This window comes from Artibeus jamaicensis, unplaced genomic scaffold, assembly GCF_021234435.1.
Source record: "Artibeus jamaicensis isolate MK-2021 breed Jamaican fruit bat unplaced genomic scaffold, CSHL_Jam_final contig_797, whole genome shotgun sequence".
In the NCBI taxonomy this organism is placed as follows: domain Eukaryota; kingdom Metazoa; phylum Chordata; class Mammalia; order Chiroptera; family Phyllostomidae; genus Artibeus; species Artibeus jamaicensis.
The window spans coordinates 19,822,551-19,843,488 of record NW_026521977.1 but is presented as its reverse complement, the minus strand read 5'-3'; the positions used below and the strand labels follow the sequence as shown (position 1 = coordinate 19,843,488).

At 41.5% G+C, this 20,938-nt stretch overlaps 1 protein-coding gene across 1 annotated transcript in view; it reads right to left on the bottom strand.

The window, feature by feature from the left end:
• The window catches only part of CAT (catalase), a 36,896-nt gene that overhangs the window by 3,297 nt on the left and 12,661 nt on the right, over positions 1-20,938 (bottom strand). Inside the window, exons 3-10 of the mRNA XM_037128210.2 lie at positions 20,584-20,694; positions 19,338-19,468; positions 18,758-18,862; positions 13,608-13,733; positions 10,505-10,696; positions 9,885-10,037; positions 7,837-7,975; positions 4,922-5,055 (exon numbers count right to left, since the gene is read on the bottom strand). Coding sequence (XP_036984105.2) covers positions 4,922-5,055; positions 7,837-7,975; positions 9,885-10,037; positions 10,505-10,696; positions 13,608-13,733; positions 18,758-18,862; positions 19,338-19,468; positions 20,584-20,694 — 1,091 coding nt within the window. The remainder of the gene's footprint in view (positions 1-4,921; positions 5,056-7,836; positions 7,976-9,884; positions 10,038-10,504; positions 10,697-13,607; positions 13,734-18,757; positions 18,863-19,337; positions 19,469-20,583; positions 20,695-20,938) is intronic.

The following is a 20,938-nucleotide window of genomic DNA, read 5'->3' as shown; positions in this document are numbered from 1 at the left end:
AAGGTATAATTTCATCCTAACATTTCATTAATTCATTCATTCAGCATATATTTATTGAGTTCCATGCTGTTCTATGTATTGCTCTATTAATGTTTATAAAATCCAAAATACCCAATTGTCCCAAATATCATTTATAAAATATTGAAGCATTCACAGCTTTTCTAAGTAAGTTAGGAAATAGGCCATAATAAAGTTTTTTCTTATTTAAGCAAAGTTTAAATTTGATACAAACTTCAGAAATCTGATTTTGATATCCACCCAATCCAATCCAAGTCCCATATTATGGGGATTTCCTCAGATCGGTCTCCAATTCACTAATTTCCAGCTAGAAATCACATATTGTTCACACGTCCACCGAGTCACTGTATCTGTTGGATTTTTATCTCAAAGACTGTATTTTTTGTTTCTAGAAATTTCTGCCTAGTTCTTTTTCAGATCTACCTGGTTTTGTGTTCCCACTTCCTACTCCTGTCCTATGGAAAATATTCTTTTCTGTATCTCCTCGAATGCTGCCAAGGTGCTTATTTCAAACCTCCTCTTATTCTGCCGTGTATAATTCTTCCATCTGCTGCATGTACGATTTCTCAGGGCATTGGATTTCCTCGCATGTGATTTTTCCACGTGACTCATTTTCAACAGGCGTTATCGTCTGCAGAAGTTCCAAATGTGTCTGAGTTGTGAAGGTATCTTCGTGTGGTAATTTTTTTTCATCATATCTGCAGAGGCCTAATGACACTTATTAATTCACTTGCCTCTCAGGTCAGGGCTTCCGTGTGACCCTGAGTGGGACAAGAATGTGAGGACTTCGCCTGAGCTTAGCATAGGAGAAACAGCCCGACTTTTCAGGAGCGCTTGCTTCCATCTAGAGCCCACATGCTTCCAAGATGCACCCTCAGCCTGGTGGGTAGTTTTTCCAAAGAAGTGCCAGTTCCTGGCTCTCATCATTATGTCGAGAGCTGAGTCTTAGCTCTTTGCAGTACATGAAGCCTGTGGCCTCAACTCGTAGGCTCTTGGAGGTGTGAAATCTTATGAAGATGTAAGTAGGGTTTAAAGCCCTGGCTGGTGTAGCTCAGTGGATTGAGCCCGGGTCTGCAAACCGGAAGATGTAAGTAGGGTTTAGTTACCTCCACGAAATATACTCACACTTTCAATGTTCACACACCACTTTGATTTCTTTCTCACTTCCGGGAGCTGGAGGTTGAACTTCCTTGTTTGTCAACTACATTTCTTTTTATTTCACTTTGACTCTAGCAGGCACGTGTGAGAAGTAGAAGTCCTCCCAGGTCGGCTCCGTCCATCGGGTTGGCCAGAAAGTTCGTTTAGTTTTTTTCTGTACAAGGGCTCTAGTAGTGTTAGCGTCTTCAACTTCATTTGAAACAATTTTATTACACTGTATTGTGACAGCTGTCATATCAGGGTGCATTTTAAAAAATCAACATTTTGTGGTGAATTTTTGTGCAGCCATTTTAATATGGAAGATGGAAGAAAATAGGCAACATTTTCGATGCAGCATGCTTTATTATTTCAAGAACAGTAAGAATGCAACTGAAACACACACAAAACACATTGGTGCGGTATATGGGGAAGGTGCTGTGACTGATCAAATGTGTCAAAAGTGGTCTGCAAAGTTCCTTGATACTACTGACATTTTGGCCAAACAGTTTTTGCTGTGGGGCTGCCTTGTGCATGGGAAGATGTTTAGCAGTGCCCTGGCCTCTACCCACCAGAAGTCAATAGTAGGACATGACCAACATACTCAAAATGTCCAAATCAGTAAAGTTATTGGTGAAAACGAAAATATGTCTTTTATTTTATGGATAAAAGTTAACAGACTTTCTGGCCAACCCAACACCACCTTGAACTAGAAGAAACCTGGTCCTGAAATCCCAATGATGTGCTGCAGGCAGGTTACTTATGGGAGCAAATTGACAATTTTTTAGGAATTCTGTGAGTAACTTGTTAAGTACAACCATTATTAAAAGTCAAGTTATATCAACTTACAAGTAAATAAATAATATTACAAACAAAAGTAATAAACCCTCAAAACATATCATTTCCCAATTATTACATGAATTGATAATATATTCTTGATACTATGTGTGTCTACTGTTACCTCTATGGTGGAAACACTATAAAAGTGGGACAGTGAGATCACTTCCCAATGCCACAGGTTCAGTGACATCATGTTGGTAGCTCGAAATCATCTCAGGGGAATATTTTCATTGCATGATAGAGTTGCCCTTCATCCTCACCAACACTTGGTATGGTCAGTCTCCTTAATCCCAGCCCCTGTGGTCTGTTTCTAGAGGAGTTTCTTGGTGGCTTTATTTTCCACCTCCCTAGTCAGGGAAACCACCTTTCCATGCTTTTCAGCTACGTTGGATATCCTCTTCTGCAAGGTGCCTGTTCAAGTCTCCTGCCAATGTTTCTACTCATTTGTCTGTCCTTTTCTTATTGCCCTGTAGTTCCTCGTACAGTGTGTATGGAAGTGACATTCTCCCACTCTGTGGCTTGCCTTTTCAGTCGCTAAATGGCGTCTTATAATAAAGAGTTCTTGTTCTCTTCATGAGCTCGTCTTGATCACATCTGCTGCTCTGTGTCCCAGTTTACTAATATCCTCTTCAGTCGTATTGACTCTCCTTTTAAGCCCATTTACTAAGTTATTAATTTCAGTTGTATTTTCCAGTTCAGCGCGTCCATTCAATGCTTCCTGCGTAGATTCAAGTTCTCTTGTTAAATTCTCCATATCGTCATCTATATTTTGAACACATTATTCGCAGTTATTTCAAAACCTGTATCCTACTGGATCTCCAGTTGGTTCATTTCTATTGTTGGGTTTGTTTTTTGCCCTCTTGGTTTTCAGTCATAAGGTCTTATGTTCTGGGTGTGCCTGGTAATTACTGAATGCTGGCCGTCTGATACGAAAAAAATGTAGAGATAATTTGAGGCACTGCTTTCCTCCAAAGAGCTATGTTTGCTTCTGGCACACGGGTAGGATAAAACGAGGTCACCTTAATCCAGGCTGAGACTGGGCTGACTCGAAGTTGTGTCTTAGTCTTTGGGAAGGTAAGCTTCTTTCGGGTGCCCCCTTACTCTTGGGCACGGCCTGTTAGGGATTCCAGCTGAAAGCCTGAATGTTAACGGAAGGCCTCCCCCTTCTCGGGCCCTGAACTCCAACTGTTATCCCTCCAGCCCCACACAAATGTGGTAAATTCTGCTCAGCATCTTGGCCAATGCTCACAAAGTAACAAATGCCTTATCAGAAAGAACAGCGAATGCCAAGCTCACACCTGTGCGCTACTTTTCTGTCTGAGATCTCGGCTCATCAAATCCTTGTTGCTTTGTTAGACTTTCCAAAGTCTTCAAACAGATGCTTTTTGAATTTTATCTAGCTTTCCGATATCCTCCATGAAAGGCTAGGTCTGACATAAGCTAATCTACAATAAGCCAGAAGTGGAAGTCCAGGTGAATCACTTTTAAGAGTATAAACCTGGACCTTCTTATTGAGTTCCCCTGTGATTCTGTTTGTCACAGGATTATGCTATAAAACCTATGAGCTGTATCATCACTGCTTAAAAACATGAGTTCTATATAACGATAAGAATCTCTCTCAATAAAATATGATTATCTTATCATTTTCAATGTGTATGCAATAGCCTCATAATTCAAATTAATTTTTGCAGAGGTTATATTTGTTAGTTTAACACTGGAATATACCTCATTAGGCCAAATTCTTTGAGAGGCGGAAATTGTATTGTAATATACTTGGTATCCCCGGCATATGAAGAATAATGCCGTTAATACCAAAGGCTTTTCAGGAGATGTTTAATTTCAACTAAATATGGTTTATTTCCTACAAGTTTCTTCTTTTTTATGTACACAGAAGTGTCTTTCAAATAAAGATAGCTTCATGGTGTATTTATTCACATATATAAGTATATTTTACTTGAAACCCACATTTACAAAATGAGAAAGTAGAAATTGGTCCTATTCTTATTTAAATAGTAAGTTAAACACCAACTACGGGAGCAGAGCTATCGGACAGCTACACACTGCAACTGTATTCTTTTCTGTGTGTGGCGTAAGTTGCACTGCACACTTTAAGGAGGAGACTGCCCTCCAAGGTCAAAGGGCCTCTTTCACCACATCTGCTGAAAGAACAGCCCTTAGGCAGCCACAGGTCATTGGAAAGACGGCGGGGGACACGACCCAGAGCAGTTAACTATAAGCTGGCCAAAGGCCAGTGAGGCGACCTAGAATGAAAAGATTAGTCAGGTCAATCTGATGCCCTCTCTCTGGAATCTGATACAGAAGCAATGAGAGGAGTAAAAGAGGTCCCAAAACGGGGACTGTATAGAGAAGGAAGGCAGAAAGACGAGTTAGGCCACGGCCACTGCAAAGCCACAGCCACGTTGAAGCAGAAGCTCCGAGGCAGAGAGGAGGAGAGTACTGGTGAGCACACACAGGCAGATGGAGCAGCGGGGTCATGTGAAGGGTAAGCCCCCCCCCCCCCCGGAAACACCTACGCTCTTGCTGCGGCGACGGGGGCTCCTACAGCTGTTTTGAATCCAGCTCTAGTCCCTTAAATCTGTCGGTCCTGCCCAGGTTCTTAGATTTGGCTGCACTGAAGCTTTACTTGCCCATTTCTTAGATTTCCATGAAATCATTTCTTCCCCAATGGGCCCCCACCTTATCCCCTCAACAAAATTTAGAGGAACTGAAATGTGTCACACTTTGGACCCAAGGAATGGAGTAACACAACTGGTCAACCCCATCTGATAAAAGGGACTGATTTCTGATCTGAGGTGTCTTCCCTGAATTCAACTTAAGACATACCAGAGACTCGGAGAGGGGGGGAATTGGCAGACACAGAGAAGCAGAACGATGACGTGACTCCTGCAGCAGACAAAGAGGTCAGTACCTGAGTGACGTTGTCTTCGTCGGCACTGTTGAAGCGCCGCACCTCCCCGGAGTGCTCGGTGCTGTGCTCCAGGGCGTAGGTCAGCTGCTGCTCCGGGGCGCTGAAGCTGTTGGGGTAGTAATTGGGAGCTCCACCTGCAGGGACAAGCCACACGGATTCACTTAGGGAGGTCAGAAAAAGGAAGTCCACAAACACGCACACATATACTCACAACATACATGTTGTACGTGTTGTTTTTAATGTACCATATTTACCTACAAGCAATACTGAGATTCTTAGAGAAGACTGCCATCTTCCAAAGCTCACATGGGCCGTTCAGCCTGAGTCCTGATGAGGAGATCTCAAATTCCCTGTGAACACTTCAAAGGATCTAATCTGTGAAATCCGACGCTTGCCAGGACAAATGCATTTTATGCAGGTTTGATTTGGCCCCCGTGGAAAATGAGACCCAAAGGCACATTTCAAATTTTAGGATTTCATGTAGGTTCTAACCCAGAATCATAGAATTCAAACCCAGAATCACAGAATTCTCGGGAGCAAGTCAAAGTTCTAGCTCTGCTCCTTCAGGGACTGAGCCCTGAGATCTTAACTGCTACGAAGTCACAAGGTGATTCGTGGTGGATCCAGTGTTGGAACTCTGGGCTCTTAGACTCTCTTTCCCTCCAGCACACACTACATTCCCACTACACACTCTGCTTTTCCTCACAGGCTAGTATCTCTCCCTTATTAATTATGACTCTACTCAATGTTAGCTTCATGTTTACTTTCTTCCACAGATAAATACAAAAAAGATTTTTAAAACTTTGATACTTCTAATACATCGGCACTCATTTATTTGGACTTCAAGTGAAAAATAGAATCAAAACATTTGGTATGAGTTCTGGGAAAAAAAGAATGAAGTCTTTTTTTTTCTATTTTGGCATATTCATTTTCCCAACTATACTCTTCTCCAGTTGATACGAGCAGAAGCTTTAACTATCTGAATGCACATTGCCTGAACAGAGTGGCCTAGAAACTAAGTGGTATGAACAAACCGATCTGGGGTTGGAATTCTACCCAGCATGCTGCCTGAACAGATTATGCAGAGAGGGTAAACAAGGGGTGCCTACTAATCACATTTACCAAGGTACCAAGGGCATGTAGGAAGAGAGAGGACAGCATACAATTATGGAGCCCAGTCATCAGCTCAAGAAATCCATTCTAGGTCAACTACAACTACATGCAGAACAAAGTGTTCCAATAACCAGTCACTACATGGTTTTCTCCATTAAGTAGTAGCTCTTTGAAATGTGCCCAGTGGAATAATTTTTAAACTCCATTTCCAAATAAGCTCTGGCCTTATTCAAAGCAGGAGTTGTCTTCAAGTCATTGACTGTTGGGAACAATTAAGCACTTTCATGGGACTTCGAGTGCGCAGCCCAAATACTCTGCTTTTAAAACAAAGAGGCAAGCGGTACATCAAATATACCCACAAGTAGTTTTCCATGTGTGTACCACTATAATGGTAAACAAGAATGGGGCATGTGAAACAGTTACTAATGAAGTTCCAAAATATACACGAATTTCTCTGACTCTTCGCAAGTGAACAACTCTCAATAACAACCAGCCCCAATGACAAAAGGACCAAGGAATGTGAATGAAAAAAAATCCCTGTAGAAAAAAATGCAGAGGACACAGTATCAATTACTTTGAGCAACAAGGTACGCTATACCACTATCATCCCTGGAGAACAGAAATACAGTGACCAACTAATACAGTCGGTGGGTGAGCATGTACACTTGTCAAATACATGGAAAAGGTTTAGTGATAATGGCATATCAAATGCATGGCCCAAAACTATATGTACAGAGTAATCTTAACTGTATAAAAATACACACAGAAAAGACTGGCGAGGAATACGCCAAAATGTTACCAGTTATGCCCTTTGGGTATTGGGAATACAAGTGGGTTTTTCTTCTGCCTTCTCTTTGTCCCTTAGAGTTTCCAAATTCCCTTTACAGCACACGCATTATTTTTATAATAGAAAAATTCGCTTTGTTTCAATACAGACATCTAGAGCTATAAATAGAACTGAGTAGTAAAATTTCTGAGAGGACCAATGTAAGCAGCCTGTCACTAAAACACATATCCTAAATACAAAAGTAAAAAAGGAAACTAAGATCTGTATTAAACTGTGGAATATTAAAAGGAAAAAACATTAATTAAGCAACCTCTAATTGAAACAATAATTAAAAATAGAAGCTATTTGTACATGGCACCCAAAAATGTAGTGAAAAGAAAAAACCCACCAATTTGATAAATGGGCTCCAAGTACAAAATGCAGTGGTCTCATCTCACCAGTCCATTCATATGGATTCAGTTAGATTCACTGAACAAAAAAACGGTGCAGGAAAATCCCTGGATGTGCTCTGTCTCCTCTCTGTCTAACCCACCCCACCCCCTCCAAATCTAGCTAGATTCGCTCTCCACAGGCCTGAAAGAAGTGCAGAGGACCATGAACTCTTGACTTTTGGACTTCCACGATTCTAAACCCTGGTCATTTAAGGAACTGCCCCCTGTGAAGAGTCTCTTAAAATTTAACGCCTACATTAGATGCTGCTCTACTTATAATCAGTGTGAAAGTTCTTTTTCCCTGTCTTTCACAATAGGATGAATAACCAGGAAAACCAGAGGTGGAACTCTCAATAAAACCAATGAAAGACTTGGACAATAGTGTGGAGCGTCCTCGGATAGTTCAAACCTGCATTGCTGGGCAAAAATCATGTGGTTGGCAGAAGCGCCTGTGGAGCACCTTCCCGAACAGAGCAGGAGGTTCCCTGGGGCCAAATGGAAAACAACCAGGCCCCCCCTGGCCCCCGCCTCCCCTCAGCAGTGCCCTCTGCCCTCACAGCAGGAGCCGAGTGGCGTGGGCTTACCCTGGTTGTCGAGAAAGCACATGGGGCCGTCACGCTGGTAGTGGGCCACCCGAGCTCGGAAGGGACAGTTTACAGGTATCTGAAGATAGTTGGGTCCCAGGCGGTGGCGGTGAGTGTCAGGATAGGCAAAGAGGCGGCCCTGAAGTCGTAAATGAAATGGACATTGTGCATATTAACAAAAGAAGCACATTTCTACAAAACCGCCCGTGCAGCAAATCATACAAAAAGCCGCTCTCGTGTTGCATTTCAATCTGTGTCAGAAACACTGTTGAGCTCCAAGACTTTCTAGTGATGAACAAAGTACCACACAAAGAAAGCTGTGGGTCGTAATGATGATCCTCCAATGCCACAGGTCCTGAATCAAAGATTAAATTCAGTTATTTACTAAGGCAGCATGGTAAGCATTTTAAAAGTTCTTCCAGTTAGTAGTGTTCAAATAAAAAGCTTTGATTAACTCTGCATAGTATCCAACTATTTAAATATTCTCATTATTCAAAGCTGTACTCCGTGAGCAGTCTTCTTTCACTGACTTTATCACTGACTTTGAATCTGAAAAAGTATTATTCTATTCCTAACTCTATGAGCCAAAATAAAAATCAGTTGAAAAGAGCAACTTACAAAATTATTTTGTGCCAAATCACTCATACCAATAAATGCTCAACCCAGTCTCACTGCCCGGCCAATAATTTGCTCTTGGCTGAGGAACTCTACCTTCCACAATCGTTGTAAAGAGTCTGGAGTAATATTTAGAAGCCTGGCCATGCAGCTATGGCTGAGGTCCATTAAGAGTTTGGAAGCCAAGTGCCTCCTTTAGCTCAAAATAGACCAAGCTGTGCTCTAATTTTACCAACAGGACGACAGGTGCTACTGAGCCCTAACAGCTCCTGGAGGTGGCTTCTGTCACTTACTTCTGCTTGTGCGTAGCCTGGTGCTTGGAGAGGAAACCTGCCACACCCATGGATGGAGAGCCAAGGCTGGGAAATGGACACAGCAGGACCATCCCCCGCCATCAGCTTGAATCTAGGCCTCACCCAAAAGCCACCTCCAGTGCTATCTCATTCTCGAATCTTTGTCATCGTCTCCTGTCCGACAAGATTCCCTGACTCAGCACAGCATCCCACCTTCCATGACATCTTGTGTTTTTTTTATCCGCTACAACAGCCAGGTCAGTCCGCCACACACATAGATAGGTATTCCATTTATATGAGTGAATAATATAAGGAAAACTCATTTTCTATAATGCCTCAGATGTTCCCACTGTCAAAGCAGAAAAAGTTATTACTGAGGGAAACAGAGGACCCTTCGTTTGCCTCCAAGGAGTGACACCTGACCTGGAGTCACTGCTCACGCTCAAAGCAGCCACCGGTCACTGCAGTCTGACCCCAAGTTACAATCTTTAACTTTTGTTTCCTGACCATAGTCCAAAAACAAAAAAATATTGATTCTCGACAATTATTAAACCAATTAGTTTCCTGCTGACGTCTAGTCCAAAGAAATATTTTCACACAAAAGAACACACTGGAGAGTGAAGAAAAAGTACTGAACGCCTCAGAACATTCGAGATAAACAAACACAGCCTATCACTGACCAGAAACATTGAGTTTGTGAAAAACCATGTCCGGGTCTCTTTTTACTGATGGAAACATTCAAGCATCACCATGGAAGGGGAAATGAGTGGAATGACGTTGACCAAGGGGTTACAATCAATTAAAAATACTCCCTTCGGTTAGTTACAGTCCAAATGAAAAGTGCTTTCTTTACAAATACCTAAGGTAATTCTAGGATAACTTCTTTCAAATTAAGGGACTAAATGTCAGTCTCAACGTATTGAGGGACTACTACAAAATCTGGCTTATGCTGCAATGCTCATCTCAAAGTGTCTTAGTCAGTCCCACGTAAACCAAGGACTCAGCTTAATTAAAGGCTAAGTGCTAGTTCGTGCCTCATACAAACTGCACAGTGTGTGTTTGAGTGTGTGTGTGTGAGCATGCGCACACGCACACTGGTGCGTACTCCCGCTGCAGCGTCTCTCCGCCCACCAGGTTTACCTGAAGCATTTTGTCCGGGCTGGGCTCGATGCCGGGGGGCATGTTGCTTGGGTCAAAGGCCAGCTGCTCAACCTCGGCAAAGTAATTCGCTGGATTCCGATTTAAGACCAGCTTACCAACTGGGATAAGAGGGTAGTCCTTGTGAGGCCAAACCTAAAAATAATGTGACATGCATAATTACCAGACAGCCAACTGCAGGAAACTAAAGCGCCCACAGAAAAATTCCAGCGTGCAAACATGATCATAATAAGTAAAAATAATCATGTGTAATCCAATAAAATGATAAGAATTTAAGGTAAGTGCATTGATTAAATCTTTCACAACAGTCAACAGTAAACATTGACATTTTCCCTGGGCAAAAGTACATCAGCTTTTCAATACTGTTCCCCACTAATGACGATGAATCAAGCCACCCTGGGTGGGCTCAGGGAACTTCTATGCCAGGAGCTGGAAGTGAGGGGCTGGCGAGCGCTCAATCACAGGCCAGGAGGCTGGCACGCTGTCCCATGGTATCATGTACACAACTTCCCAGCCACGGTGAGCGCAGGACTGGAAACTTGTTAAAATTAGGTACAAAGACACTTCAGACAAGACGATAACTTGGTCGTTGGCTGACTTACCTTGGTAAGATCAAATGGATTAAATGGAAAAGTTTCCGCCTGACTGAATGTCATGACCTGGATGTAAAAAGTCCAGGAGGGATAGTTGCCGGTGGCAATGGCATTAAAAAGATCCCGGATGCCATAGTCAGGATCCACCTGGGAAAGTCTTGCCGCATCTTCCACGGAGAGATTTTTGATACCCTGGTCAGTCTACAGAATGAAAGAAAAAAGCTCACACTGAAACTCACTGGCACAGTGAGTGAACTCCACTCAGTGACGCGTCCCAGGACGATGAGCAACACCACTCCGAGGCTGGATTCTCCTTCTAGCAATAACCCCACACTTCAGTCTGACCCAATATGAACTTGTCAACAAGAAATTCTGCTTAATTATCCACAGTCTTTTAGATGTCTAGGGAATCCAGCTATACAATTCATGTTTAAAATTAGTCCTATCTTTCCCTTTTTGCATTCTATATTATTTGAATTTTAACAATTGCTGACATAGAGCTTATTTTCAATCTTTCCCCCATATAAAGAATGCTATATTGATGTCTTTAGAGAATCCACAAGTTTTGGGAGCATAAAATTTATCATTGCCACCATTTTAAAGTGTCCAATTCAGTGGATTTTTTTTAGTATATTTATCTCAAAATGGAACTGCTGGATCATAAGAGAACTTTAATTTCTTGAGGAACTTCAAAACTGTTTTCCAGAGTGTTTATTATTTGAATTTTTATACTCATGTTACTTTTCAAATCAGAAAAAAATCGAAATATATTTTTCAAATGAGCCAATAATACAATTAAAGAACTTTCCAGTGTGAAGCAATTTTTAAATTTTGTCTTGTAATAGTTCAAATCAGTTACTGAGATTGTGCCTAGCTAGTTGCCCTCCACTCCCATACTCTTTCTTTTTTTAAAGAGAAATGATAGAATCCTAGGTCATAGACCTGAAAAGAATCTCATTCAGCAAAGCCACTCCCAAACAGTTCTCTGACTATGAGCAGATAAAATTAGCATTCTGACTTTCCAAACGAGCTATTAAGACCCAAAGAAGTCAAGTCGCTTTCCAAAGTGCTCCTATTATCCATACCAATCTTCAATAAATTTCCCACCTGTATCTTATGTTACAAGATCCCCATCAAGCCACGCTCCTTAGAAAGACTTCCCCAGCAAAAGTTAACTCTGAAAGCTAGTCCACTGCAACCATAGAAATCCCAGCTCACTCTAGCCAGCAGCAGGAGTTGAACCCTTCTTACTACTAGACCAGAAACAAAGCTGGTATTGAAAAATGGAGCTCACCATCAGCAGATCAGCCAGATAGCTCATACATTAAATTATACAGTATTGCAATACCTTTCTGATTGTAATAAAATCTCTTGGGCTTAGAAAAGAATACACTGAGGTCAGAATAATCCAGACCGATGAATCTATGTAGAGTTCAGGAAATCTCAGGGCCCCCTGCTGAACAGACCCAGAAGCAATCCAATCTTTCCAGGACCCTGAACAGCTGGCATGATTATCCCAATTACACAGCCAAAACCGGAGCTCAGAGCACTTCCTGTCATACGCCAAGTACAGATATCCAGAGGAAGAAAGATCCAAGTTCAGACTGGCCTAGCTGCAAAGCCACCAACCAGCCTAGCCATCCCAGATACAACCATTTAGTTCGGCTGTTCCACTGCTCCTCTGGGCAATTACAAGCCAGTGGGCCGATGACAAGCCAACATGTTCCATGCTGGAGATTACAGACCCAAGTCATAAGTATAAAGAGGGGTGACACTTCTCCTGTAAGCTGTTCAGATAAATACTGGCAGGACAGGGCAAACAGGTCTCTATGATGTCATTAAGAGGGAGTCCATATTGTCATGAGTCCCCTTCTGGCTCTTCTTACTTTAACAGTAGTATTTGGAAATAAGTTTTTAAGCAGCCAGAGGTTCTCTTGGACTATTGCTTATTCTAACAAATGCCGAGATCATACTAAGAGAGAAAGAGCCTTTTAAGACACTTTAAGTACTGAGGTGTGGCTCCATGGGGTGGGCAACATCCAGCAAACCAAAAGGTCACCTGGTCAATTCCTGGTCAGGGCAGAGGCCTGGGTTGTGGGCCAGGGCCCGGGCTGGGGGTGTGGGAGAGGCAACCGATCAAAGTTTCTCTCACCTATAGATGTTTCTCTCCCTTCCTTCCCCTCACTCTAAAAGTAAATAAATAAAACTTTTTAAAATAGAAAATACTTTAATTAATTAAAAGCTTCCCCCAAACTTCCCCATATGTAACTGATTTGATCTGACTGTACAAAAATAAATTTAAAAAATACAGTTTTTATTTTTTGACATTTGTAACTGATTTTATTTTCTTTGTTCACAATATACCCTCAATAAATGTTAAATAAATGGAAGGATGAATTAAACATTAGAAAAATGTTTTTGGAAAGATAGCATCAGCTTTTGAAAGAATGGTGAGATAGGTATTACCAACAGAACACCCCAATGCTCCCTTAGTTCCCTCTTGGACCCCAAAAGATATCTATGTTCAGAACAATGACTAAAAGCTAAGAAAGGCAAAGCACTATACTTTACTGTTTGCTAAGGCTTGACTCTAAACTCCAATAGGGAACTCCAGAAAGCGAAGCTAAACCAGGTAGAAATCTCCTTTGGCCTAGCATAGAGGCCAGATTTATTCCTTACATTTGAGACCAAATCAAAAATTCAATCTTCTCTCTCCACAGAGAAAAAACTTCAATGCGCACCTGCCAGCACCAGAAACATTAAACCAGAAAGCTGGCACAAAAGCAACATTCTCCCAAATACGTATGGCAGAGTTCCCAGGGTCTGGAAGAAGAAAGCTTGACTATGAACAACTTTGTGGTTTTCCCCTCTGGCCACATAAAGAGACCAGAAAGAGATCACACACAGTTCTTCTAATTGGGCGTGGTGTACAGGGGTAGGTAACAAAATACGCACAGTACCAATCTAATAGATTGATACTTCTCATCCTTGGGATGGAGTAAGGAAAAGGTAGGAGAGGCCTTGATCTTTTTTATCTCTGCCCAACCTCAGAAGAAGTAAGGAGATGGGGGTGGTGGTTCCTTTCACTCCTAACCCCAAAGGCAACATGTACCTTATAATGGAATTTGCAATAAACTGCCTCCCCATTCATGTTAACCAGCTTGAAGGTATGCGATCCATATCCATTCATGTGCCTGTGTCCATCTGGAATCCCCCGATCACTGAATAGGAAGGAAACCTAAGGAACAGAAAAATAAAGCCTAAAATTTTTCCATTTACATCAAAACATCCTAGATTTTTAGACACTCTCAAATTTCCAGAAAGTCCTTGGTATGGAACATATTAGCCATGTACCCACAGAAAAGGTTGCCATTATTATCATTTTTTTAAAAAATGTATTTTATTGATTATGCTATTACAGTTGTCCTGATTTTTCCACTTTGCCCACCCCCTGACCCAGCATCTCCCACTCCCCCAGACAATTCCCACACCATTGATCTTGTCCATGGGGCATGCATATAAGTTCTCTGGCTACTCCATTTCCTATACGGTACTTTACATCCCCATGGCTGTTCTGTAAATACCCATTTGTGCTTCTTAATTCCCTCACTATCCATTCTGCCATACTCACCTCCCACCTGGCAACCATCAAAACACTCTCTGTATCCATGATTCTGTCTCTGTTCTCATTGGCTTAGTTTGTTTAGATTCAATTGTTGAAAGATTTTGTATTTTTTGCCATTTTATTGTTCGTAGTTTTAATCTTTTTTTAAAGTAAGTCCCTTTCACATTTCATGTAATAATGGTTTGGTGATGATAAACTCCTTTAGTGTTTTCTTGTCTAGGAAGCTCTTTATCTGCCCTTCCATTCTAAATGATAGCTTTGCTGGGTAGAGCAATCTTGGCTACAGATCCCTGCTTTTCATGACTTTGAATATTTCTTGTCAATCCCTTCCATCCTGCAAGGTTTCTGTTCAGAAATCAGTTGACAATCTTATGGGAACTCCCCTGTAGGTAACTAACTTATTTTCTCTTGCCACTTTTAAGTTTCCCTGTTTATCTTTAACCTCTGGCATTTTAATTATGATGTGTCTAGGAATGTAAGTCTTGGGTCTCTTTGGGTCCAACTCATTTGGGACTTTCTGTGCTTCCTGAAGTTGCATGTCTATTTTCCTCAACAAATTAGGGAAGTTTTCTTTCATTATTTTTTCAAATATATTTCCAATTTCTTGCTCTTTCTCTTCTCCTTCTGATACCCCTACTATGCAAATGTTGGATCTCTTAAAGTTGTCCCAGAGGCTACACTATCCTCATTTTTTTGGATTCTTCCTTCTTCTTCTTGTTCTGATTGGTTGTTTGGGGGGGGGGGGGATGCTTCCTTACATTCCAAATCATTGGTTTGATTCCTGGCTTCATCCACTCTACTGCTGTTTCTCTGTAAATTGTTCTTTATTTCAATTAGTGTATCCTTCATTCCTGACTGGGTCTTTTTTATGCTGCTGAGGTACTCACAAAGTTCCTTGAGCATCCTTATAATTGTTGAGGTCCAAAACAGATGTTGAAAAGGGACAATCCCGAACAAGCCCCGGATAAAGTTAGGCTGACCAGGAACAGGGAAATTTTTACTTCCTAAAAGGGCTAACCGCCAACTACACAAAGAGCCTTTTGAATTTCCCTAATAAGCCAATGGCAATCAGCTGTTTAGAGCTAGCCAATAGCTAACAGCCACATCTGCTTCTGTTCAAAGCTTGCTTGCATACCCCTATATAAGGACATAGCTGTAAGCGCCAGGGCGCGGCTCTCATCTGCAGCTCTCCTGAGCATAGTGTCCTCAGACACTCAGAGAGCTCGCCCCTGCGCAGGTAAAACTTGGCCAATAAAGTAACATCTTGAAAATTCTGAAAGTCTCCGAACCTCTGTTTCTCGTGATGGCAGATGCAACAATAACCAGTGTTTTAAACTCTACATCTGAAAGATTGCCTTTCTCCATTTTGTTAAGCTCTTTTTCTAGAATTTTAATCTGTTCTTTCATGTTTTTCTGCCTCCTCGTTTTGTCAGCCTCCCTGTGTTTGTTTGTATGTGTTAGGTAGAGCTGCTTCGACTCCACGTCTCAGTAGTGTGGCCTAATATAGACGGTGTCCTGTAGGGTCCAGTGGCACAGCCTCCCCTTTCACCCAAGCTGAGTACTTGAAGTATGTCGTTTGTGTGGGCTGAGTACACCCTCCTCTTGTAGTTGAGCTTTGGTTGCTGTTGGCAGGTCAACAGAAGGGATTTACCCAGGCCAGTTAGCTGCAAGGATTGGCTGTGACCACTTACCACCAACCTCCAGCATCTGTGGAGCATCAGGCAGGGTGGTGATGCTCCAACATGGTCTGTAGACGTCCACTGGGTATGCTGGCTCTGGAGTTTCCTGGGTGGTGCAGGCCAAGGGCAGCCCCCACCTGTGTTTTTTGTCTGGGGCCACTCTACCTGTGCTATAAAGTAATATGAGATGGCTGCTAATTATGCTGGGCTTGGACCTTCCCAGGAGAAGCCAAGCTGTGAATCTAGGCTGGCTGCTGCTAGTGCCAGGCCTGGGGCTCACTGAGGCCAGCTGCTGCCTGTTTGAGAAAATTTAAAAAGTTGTGAAGCATAAAGCAAGGCCAGCCATATGAAAAAGCAGCTTCTGTGGGCCTGTAATGTGGGTGGGATAGAGTCTCTGGGGATCTCCTAGGCAGATCAGTGTTAGCCAGGTCTCAGATATGGCACCAGCTTGCCGGCTCTATGGGTGGAGGGTTTAGAAAAGGGACAATGGCCTTGACTCACCTTGATGCCAGACACTCCAGTCTCTCCCCAGATACCACTGGTGCCTTTCAAGCTACTACCCCAGTGCTGGAGCCCAGAGGGAGTGAGTCTGAGTGGGTTAGTCTGTGTGTGGGTTTTTAAAGAAGAACTGCTTGGAGCTTCAGAAGTTTCTTCCATCAACTCAATCCCTGCTGGTTTTTGCAGCCACAAGTTGTGGGGATTATCTTCCTGGCACTACAACCCTGGGTTGGGCAGTCTAGTGTGGGTCTGGGACTTCTCGCTCTCGAGATACTCCTCCCAAATTTTTATCCACCACACATAGGTGAGGGGCCAGCCCATTCCATATCTCTGTCCCACCTCCCAGTGTGGATGGATATGGTTTCTTTAATTCCATAGTTGTCAGACTTCCATTCAACTCAATTTTTGACAGTTCTGACTGTTGTTCTATATTTCAGTTGTAAGTTTGATGTGGTTGTGCAAAGAGGTGAGCCATTTCTGACTATGCTGCCCTATTGATCAGAAGTCCTCCATTATTGTCATTTATTATTTTTTAAGAATTTTAAAAATTATTTTAAAAAATCTTTTAAAAATTATTTGATTGTTGTTCAGTTACAGTTGTCTGCATTTCCCCCAACTCCTCCCCACCCCAGCCAAACCTCCCTCCCTCCCTTGCTTCCACCCTCCCCCTTGGTTTTGTCCATGTGTCCTTTATAGTTATTCCTGCAAACCCTTCCCCCCATTATCCCCTCCCACCTCCCCTCTGGTTACTGTCAGATTGTTCTTAATTTCAATGTCTCTGGTTATATTTTGCTTGCTTTTTTTATTTTGTTGATTATGTTCCAGTTAAAGGTGAGATCATATGATATTTGTCCCTCACCACCTGGCTTATTTCACTTAGCATAATGCTCTCCAGTTCCATCCATGCTGTCGCTCCTTCTTTCTCTCTGCTGCATAGTGTTCCATTGTGTAAACGTTCCAGAGTTTCCTGATCCACTCATTTACTTAGTGCATCATAATGGACACTTAGGTTGCTTCCAGCACTTGGCTATTGTAAATGGTGCTGCTATGAACATTGGGGTGCACAGGTTCTTTTAGATTCTGTTGGATCCCACCAACAGTGCACTAGGTTTCCTTTTCTCCACATCCTCTCCAACATTTGTTTGTTGGTTTGTTTATGATGGACATTCTATCCAATGTGAAGTGACATCTCATTGTGGTTTTAATTTGTAACTCCCTGATTATTAGTGATGCTGAGCATCTTTTCATATGCCTCTGGGCCCTCTGTATGTCTTCCTTGGAGAAGTGTCTATTCAAGTCTTTTGCCCATTTTTTAATTGGGTTTTTTGTCTTCCTGGAGTGGAGTCCTATGAGTTCTTTATATATTTTGGAGATCAAACCCTTGTCCAAGATATCATAGCAAACATGTTTCCCCTTATAGTTGGTTCTCTTTTCATTTTAATACTGTTTTCTTTAGCCATGCAGAAGCTTTTTAATTTGATGAGGTCCCATTTGTTTATTCTTTCCTTCATGCCCCCTAAAACATGTTGCTGCATGGAATGTCTGTGATTTTCCTGCTGATGTTTCTCTAGGACTTTTATGATGTCACAACTTATATTTAAGTCTTTTATCTACCTCAAATTTAGTTTTGTGTGTGGTGTAAGAGTTTCATTGGTGACCGAGTTTCTTTTTTTTGCATGTCACTGTCCAGTTCTCCCAACACCATTTGTTGAAGAGGTTATTTTGACTCCGTTTTATGCTTCTTCCCCCTTTGTCAAATATTAATTGACCATAGAGACTTGGGTTTATTTCTGGGCTCTCTGTTCTGTTCCATTGGTCTATGTGTCTGTTCTTATGCCAGTACCAGGCTGTTTTGATTATAGTGGCCTTGCAATACAGTTTGATATCAGGTGTTGTGATCTCTCCTACTTTGTTCTTTTTTCCCAAAATTGCTGCAGCTATTCAGGGTCATTTATGGTTCCATATAAATTTCTGAAATCTTTGTTCTGTATCTGTGAAATATGTCATTGGTACTTTAATAGGGATTGCATTGAATCTATAAGCTGCTTTGAAGCAGAATGACAGATAAATCATTAACCTCATGGCTCAAAATTTATAAATAAAAGCTAAAACAAATCTGAAAACTAGCCTAACTTTGTTATTCAAAATTTATTTTAATAGTAAATTTGTTTAGTATTATTTTCCCCTCATTATCCTAATACTTTACACTATAGAGTTCAATCCTTAATATTGCTAAATATCAACTGATAATTGTTCTAGCATCACTTAAGGTCCATCATTGGAGGAAGCTAATAAAATTGGTCATTATAAAATTCTTCAAGACCAAGAAATCTGAGGCAGCACCCAAAAAGAAAGTCAGAAACCAATTCTAATAAAATAGTCAAAACTGGAAAAACACTTAATGAGTCATAACAACCATTCTATCCCAGCAATAACTTAAGGAAAAAGAAGCATCCCCACCTGATGCAGAGACTCGGGGCGAAGGCTCCAGAAGTCCCAGACCATATCTGGGTCCTTCAGGTGTGTCTGAGGGTTTCTCTTTTGGCTGTGGATGAAGGATGGAAACTAAATGGAAAATAAGAGAAAAAAAAGCCAAAACTAAGTTTACAAGAATTACGGTGTCTTATACTATACAATGCCTATTGCTAGGTTTATGGATTATAATTCTGAACATTAACAAGGAATTTTCAACTGCCAAACCCGACAATGAAATGTACTCTCTACTTGTTTCTAGAGCAAAGTGAGTATTTTTACTAATCTGCCACATTCTGCAAGGAAAACTGGACCATTCCCATTAAGTCAGTGAATCCTAAAATGCCAACTCTAAGGCCTATGGAAACTGTAGTAGTTTGATCAAATAAAACAATATTAAATATAGTTTTTCTGTATTTTTTGTGTTATAAAAGGTAGTCCAGCTGACCCAAATTCTTTTCTTTCTGCCTTTCCCAGGACTTCCCCTCAAATGCCAATCTATATGGGATATTTAAAATCAATGTAAATCAGTACACATTTGTAGAGTGCAAAAGTCTTTATCACCTACCAATATGGCGTCCCTGATGAAGAAAATAGGGGTGTTATTCCCCACAAGATCCCAATTACCATCTTCCGTGTAAAATTTCACTGCAAACCCTCGAGGGTCACGAACTGTGTCAGCTGAGCCCGATTCTCCAGCTGGAAGATTCAAATGGAGAAAACAAAGCATAAGCAGAGCCCTTTGCATCCAGGAAGCCCAAAACCACAAAGAAACATTGGTATCTAGCCTTTCTAACCCATATCCTAGAAGCAAATTAGGTGTTTAAGCGCCCAGGTTATTATTTCTACCACCCACTAGCAAAGTTGGTCTACATAGTAAACAAAAGAATTAATAAGAGAATACAGACATATCTCGGTTTATTTTGCTTCGCTTAGTTGCACTTTATATCACAGATGTTTCATTTTGAAGGCAAGGCACCAGCAGAAAGATTATGCCTGGCTTTACTGCAATAACTGTTCTATCGTGGTAGTCTGGGACCGGAACCACAACATCTTGAGGTAATGCCTGTATAGGGAGTTAACAGCTGAAAAGATGATCAGTTTAACATAGTGAGAAAGCTTTGATCAAACGGGAAATTAAAATTTAAATTAAAATAAGGGAAGAGAATCATTATGAAGATTAAAAGAGGTATCAAAAGTCTGAAGTGGGTTTTAAGAAAATGAGTTAAAAGGTAGGTTCTTAACTTCATTTATCTCTGTAAAATTTATCAATATTTTAAAAATGAACAGAGACTGAAACAAACAGAATCGCAAGACTGTAGTGTGTTGAGATGTAGCAGGACATTAGATCTAGTAGCTCTAACTCTTACCAGCTCTGTTACATGAGAAAAGTCACTTAACCTCTTTGAAACAGACATAATCCCACTTTGTACAATAAATCTACACGTAAAATATGTCTGTAAGCCTGGATGGCATAGATTTCACTCTCAATAAAGGGCAGCTGTGATCACGGTTACTGAGTATGAGCACCAGCTCTGTGCTTCTGTTTGAGCCAACCACTTGTAGGCAAGTTCTTTCCAAATGTCACAGAATTGCAGAGGTGGCTTCCACATCAGTGTGATTTCCTAAGACCTCAAAAAACGGAATTATAAGTAACTTCCTACATGTTTCGAAATACGTTTTCTACAGTAAAACCTAGCTACCATTTGGAGAAGGGCTTGTTTTCTATTTTCTAATAAGGGGTTCTTGAAATTAAGTTGTAAATGAACCCAAATAAGGTATAGGAATATCATTAAGCAAAAAGACCGACTTACCAACCGTGGAGAATCGAACTGCAATGGGAGTCCTCTTTCCAATATGCTCAAACACCTTCGCCTTGGAGTACTTAGTAATGTCATGAGTGACCTCAAAGTAGCCAAAAGCCCCTAATGAGAAAGACAGAGACATCCTCATCATGAGACCATCACTCCAACTATCAGACCTTCAGTAGGCATCTAGGTGGCAAGAGATACCAACAGCTTAGCACTGGCCTTCTGGGGGCTCCCCATACGATGGGGAAAGGGGAGATGTCCAAACACAAAATGACGAGCGTAACATGCAAAGGCCTGTTATCATGCAGTGCTTAACTCAGTGCTGCACAGCTGGAGCCAAGAGGAGGAGGAGTGGGCT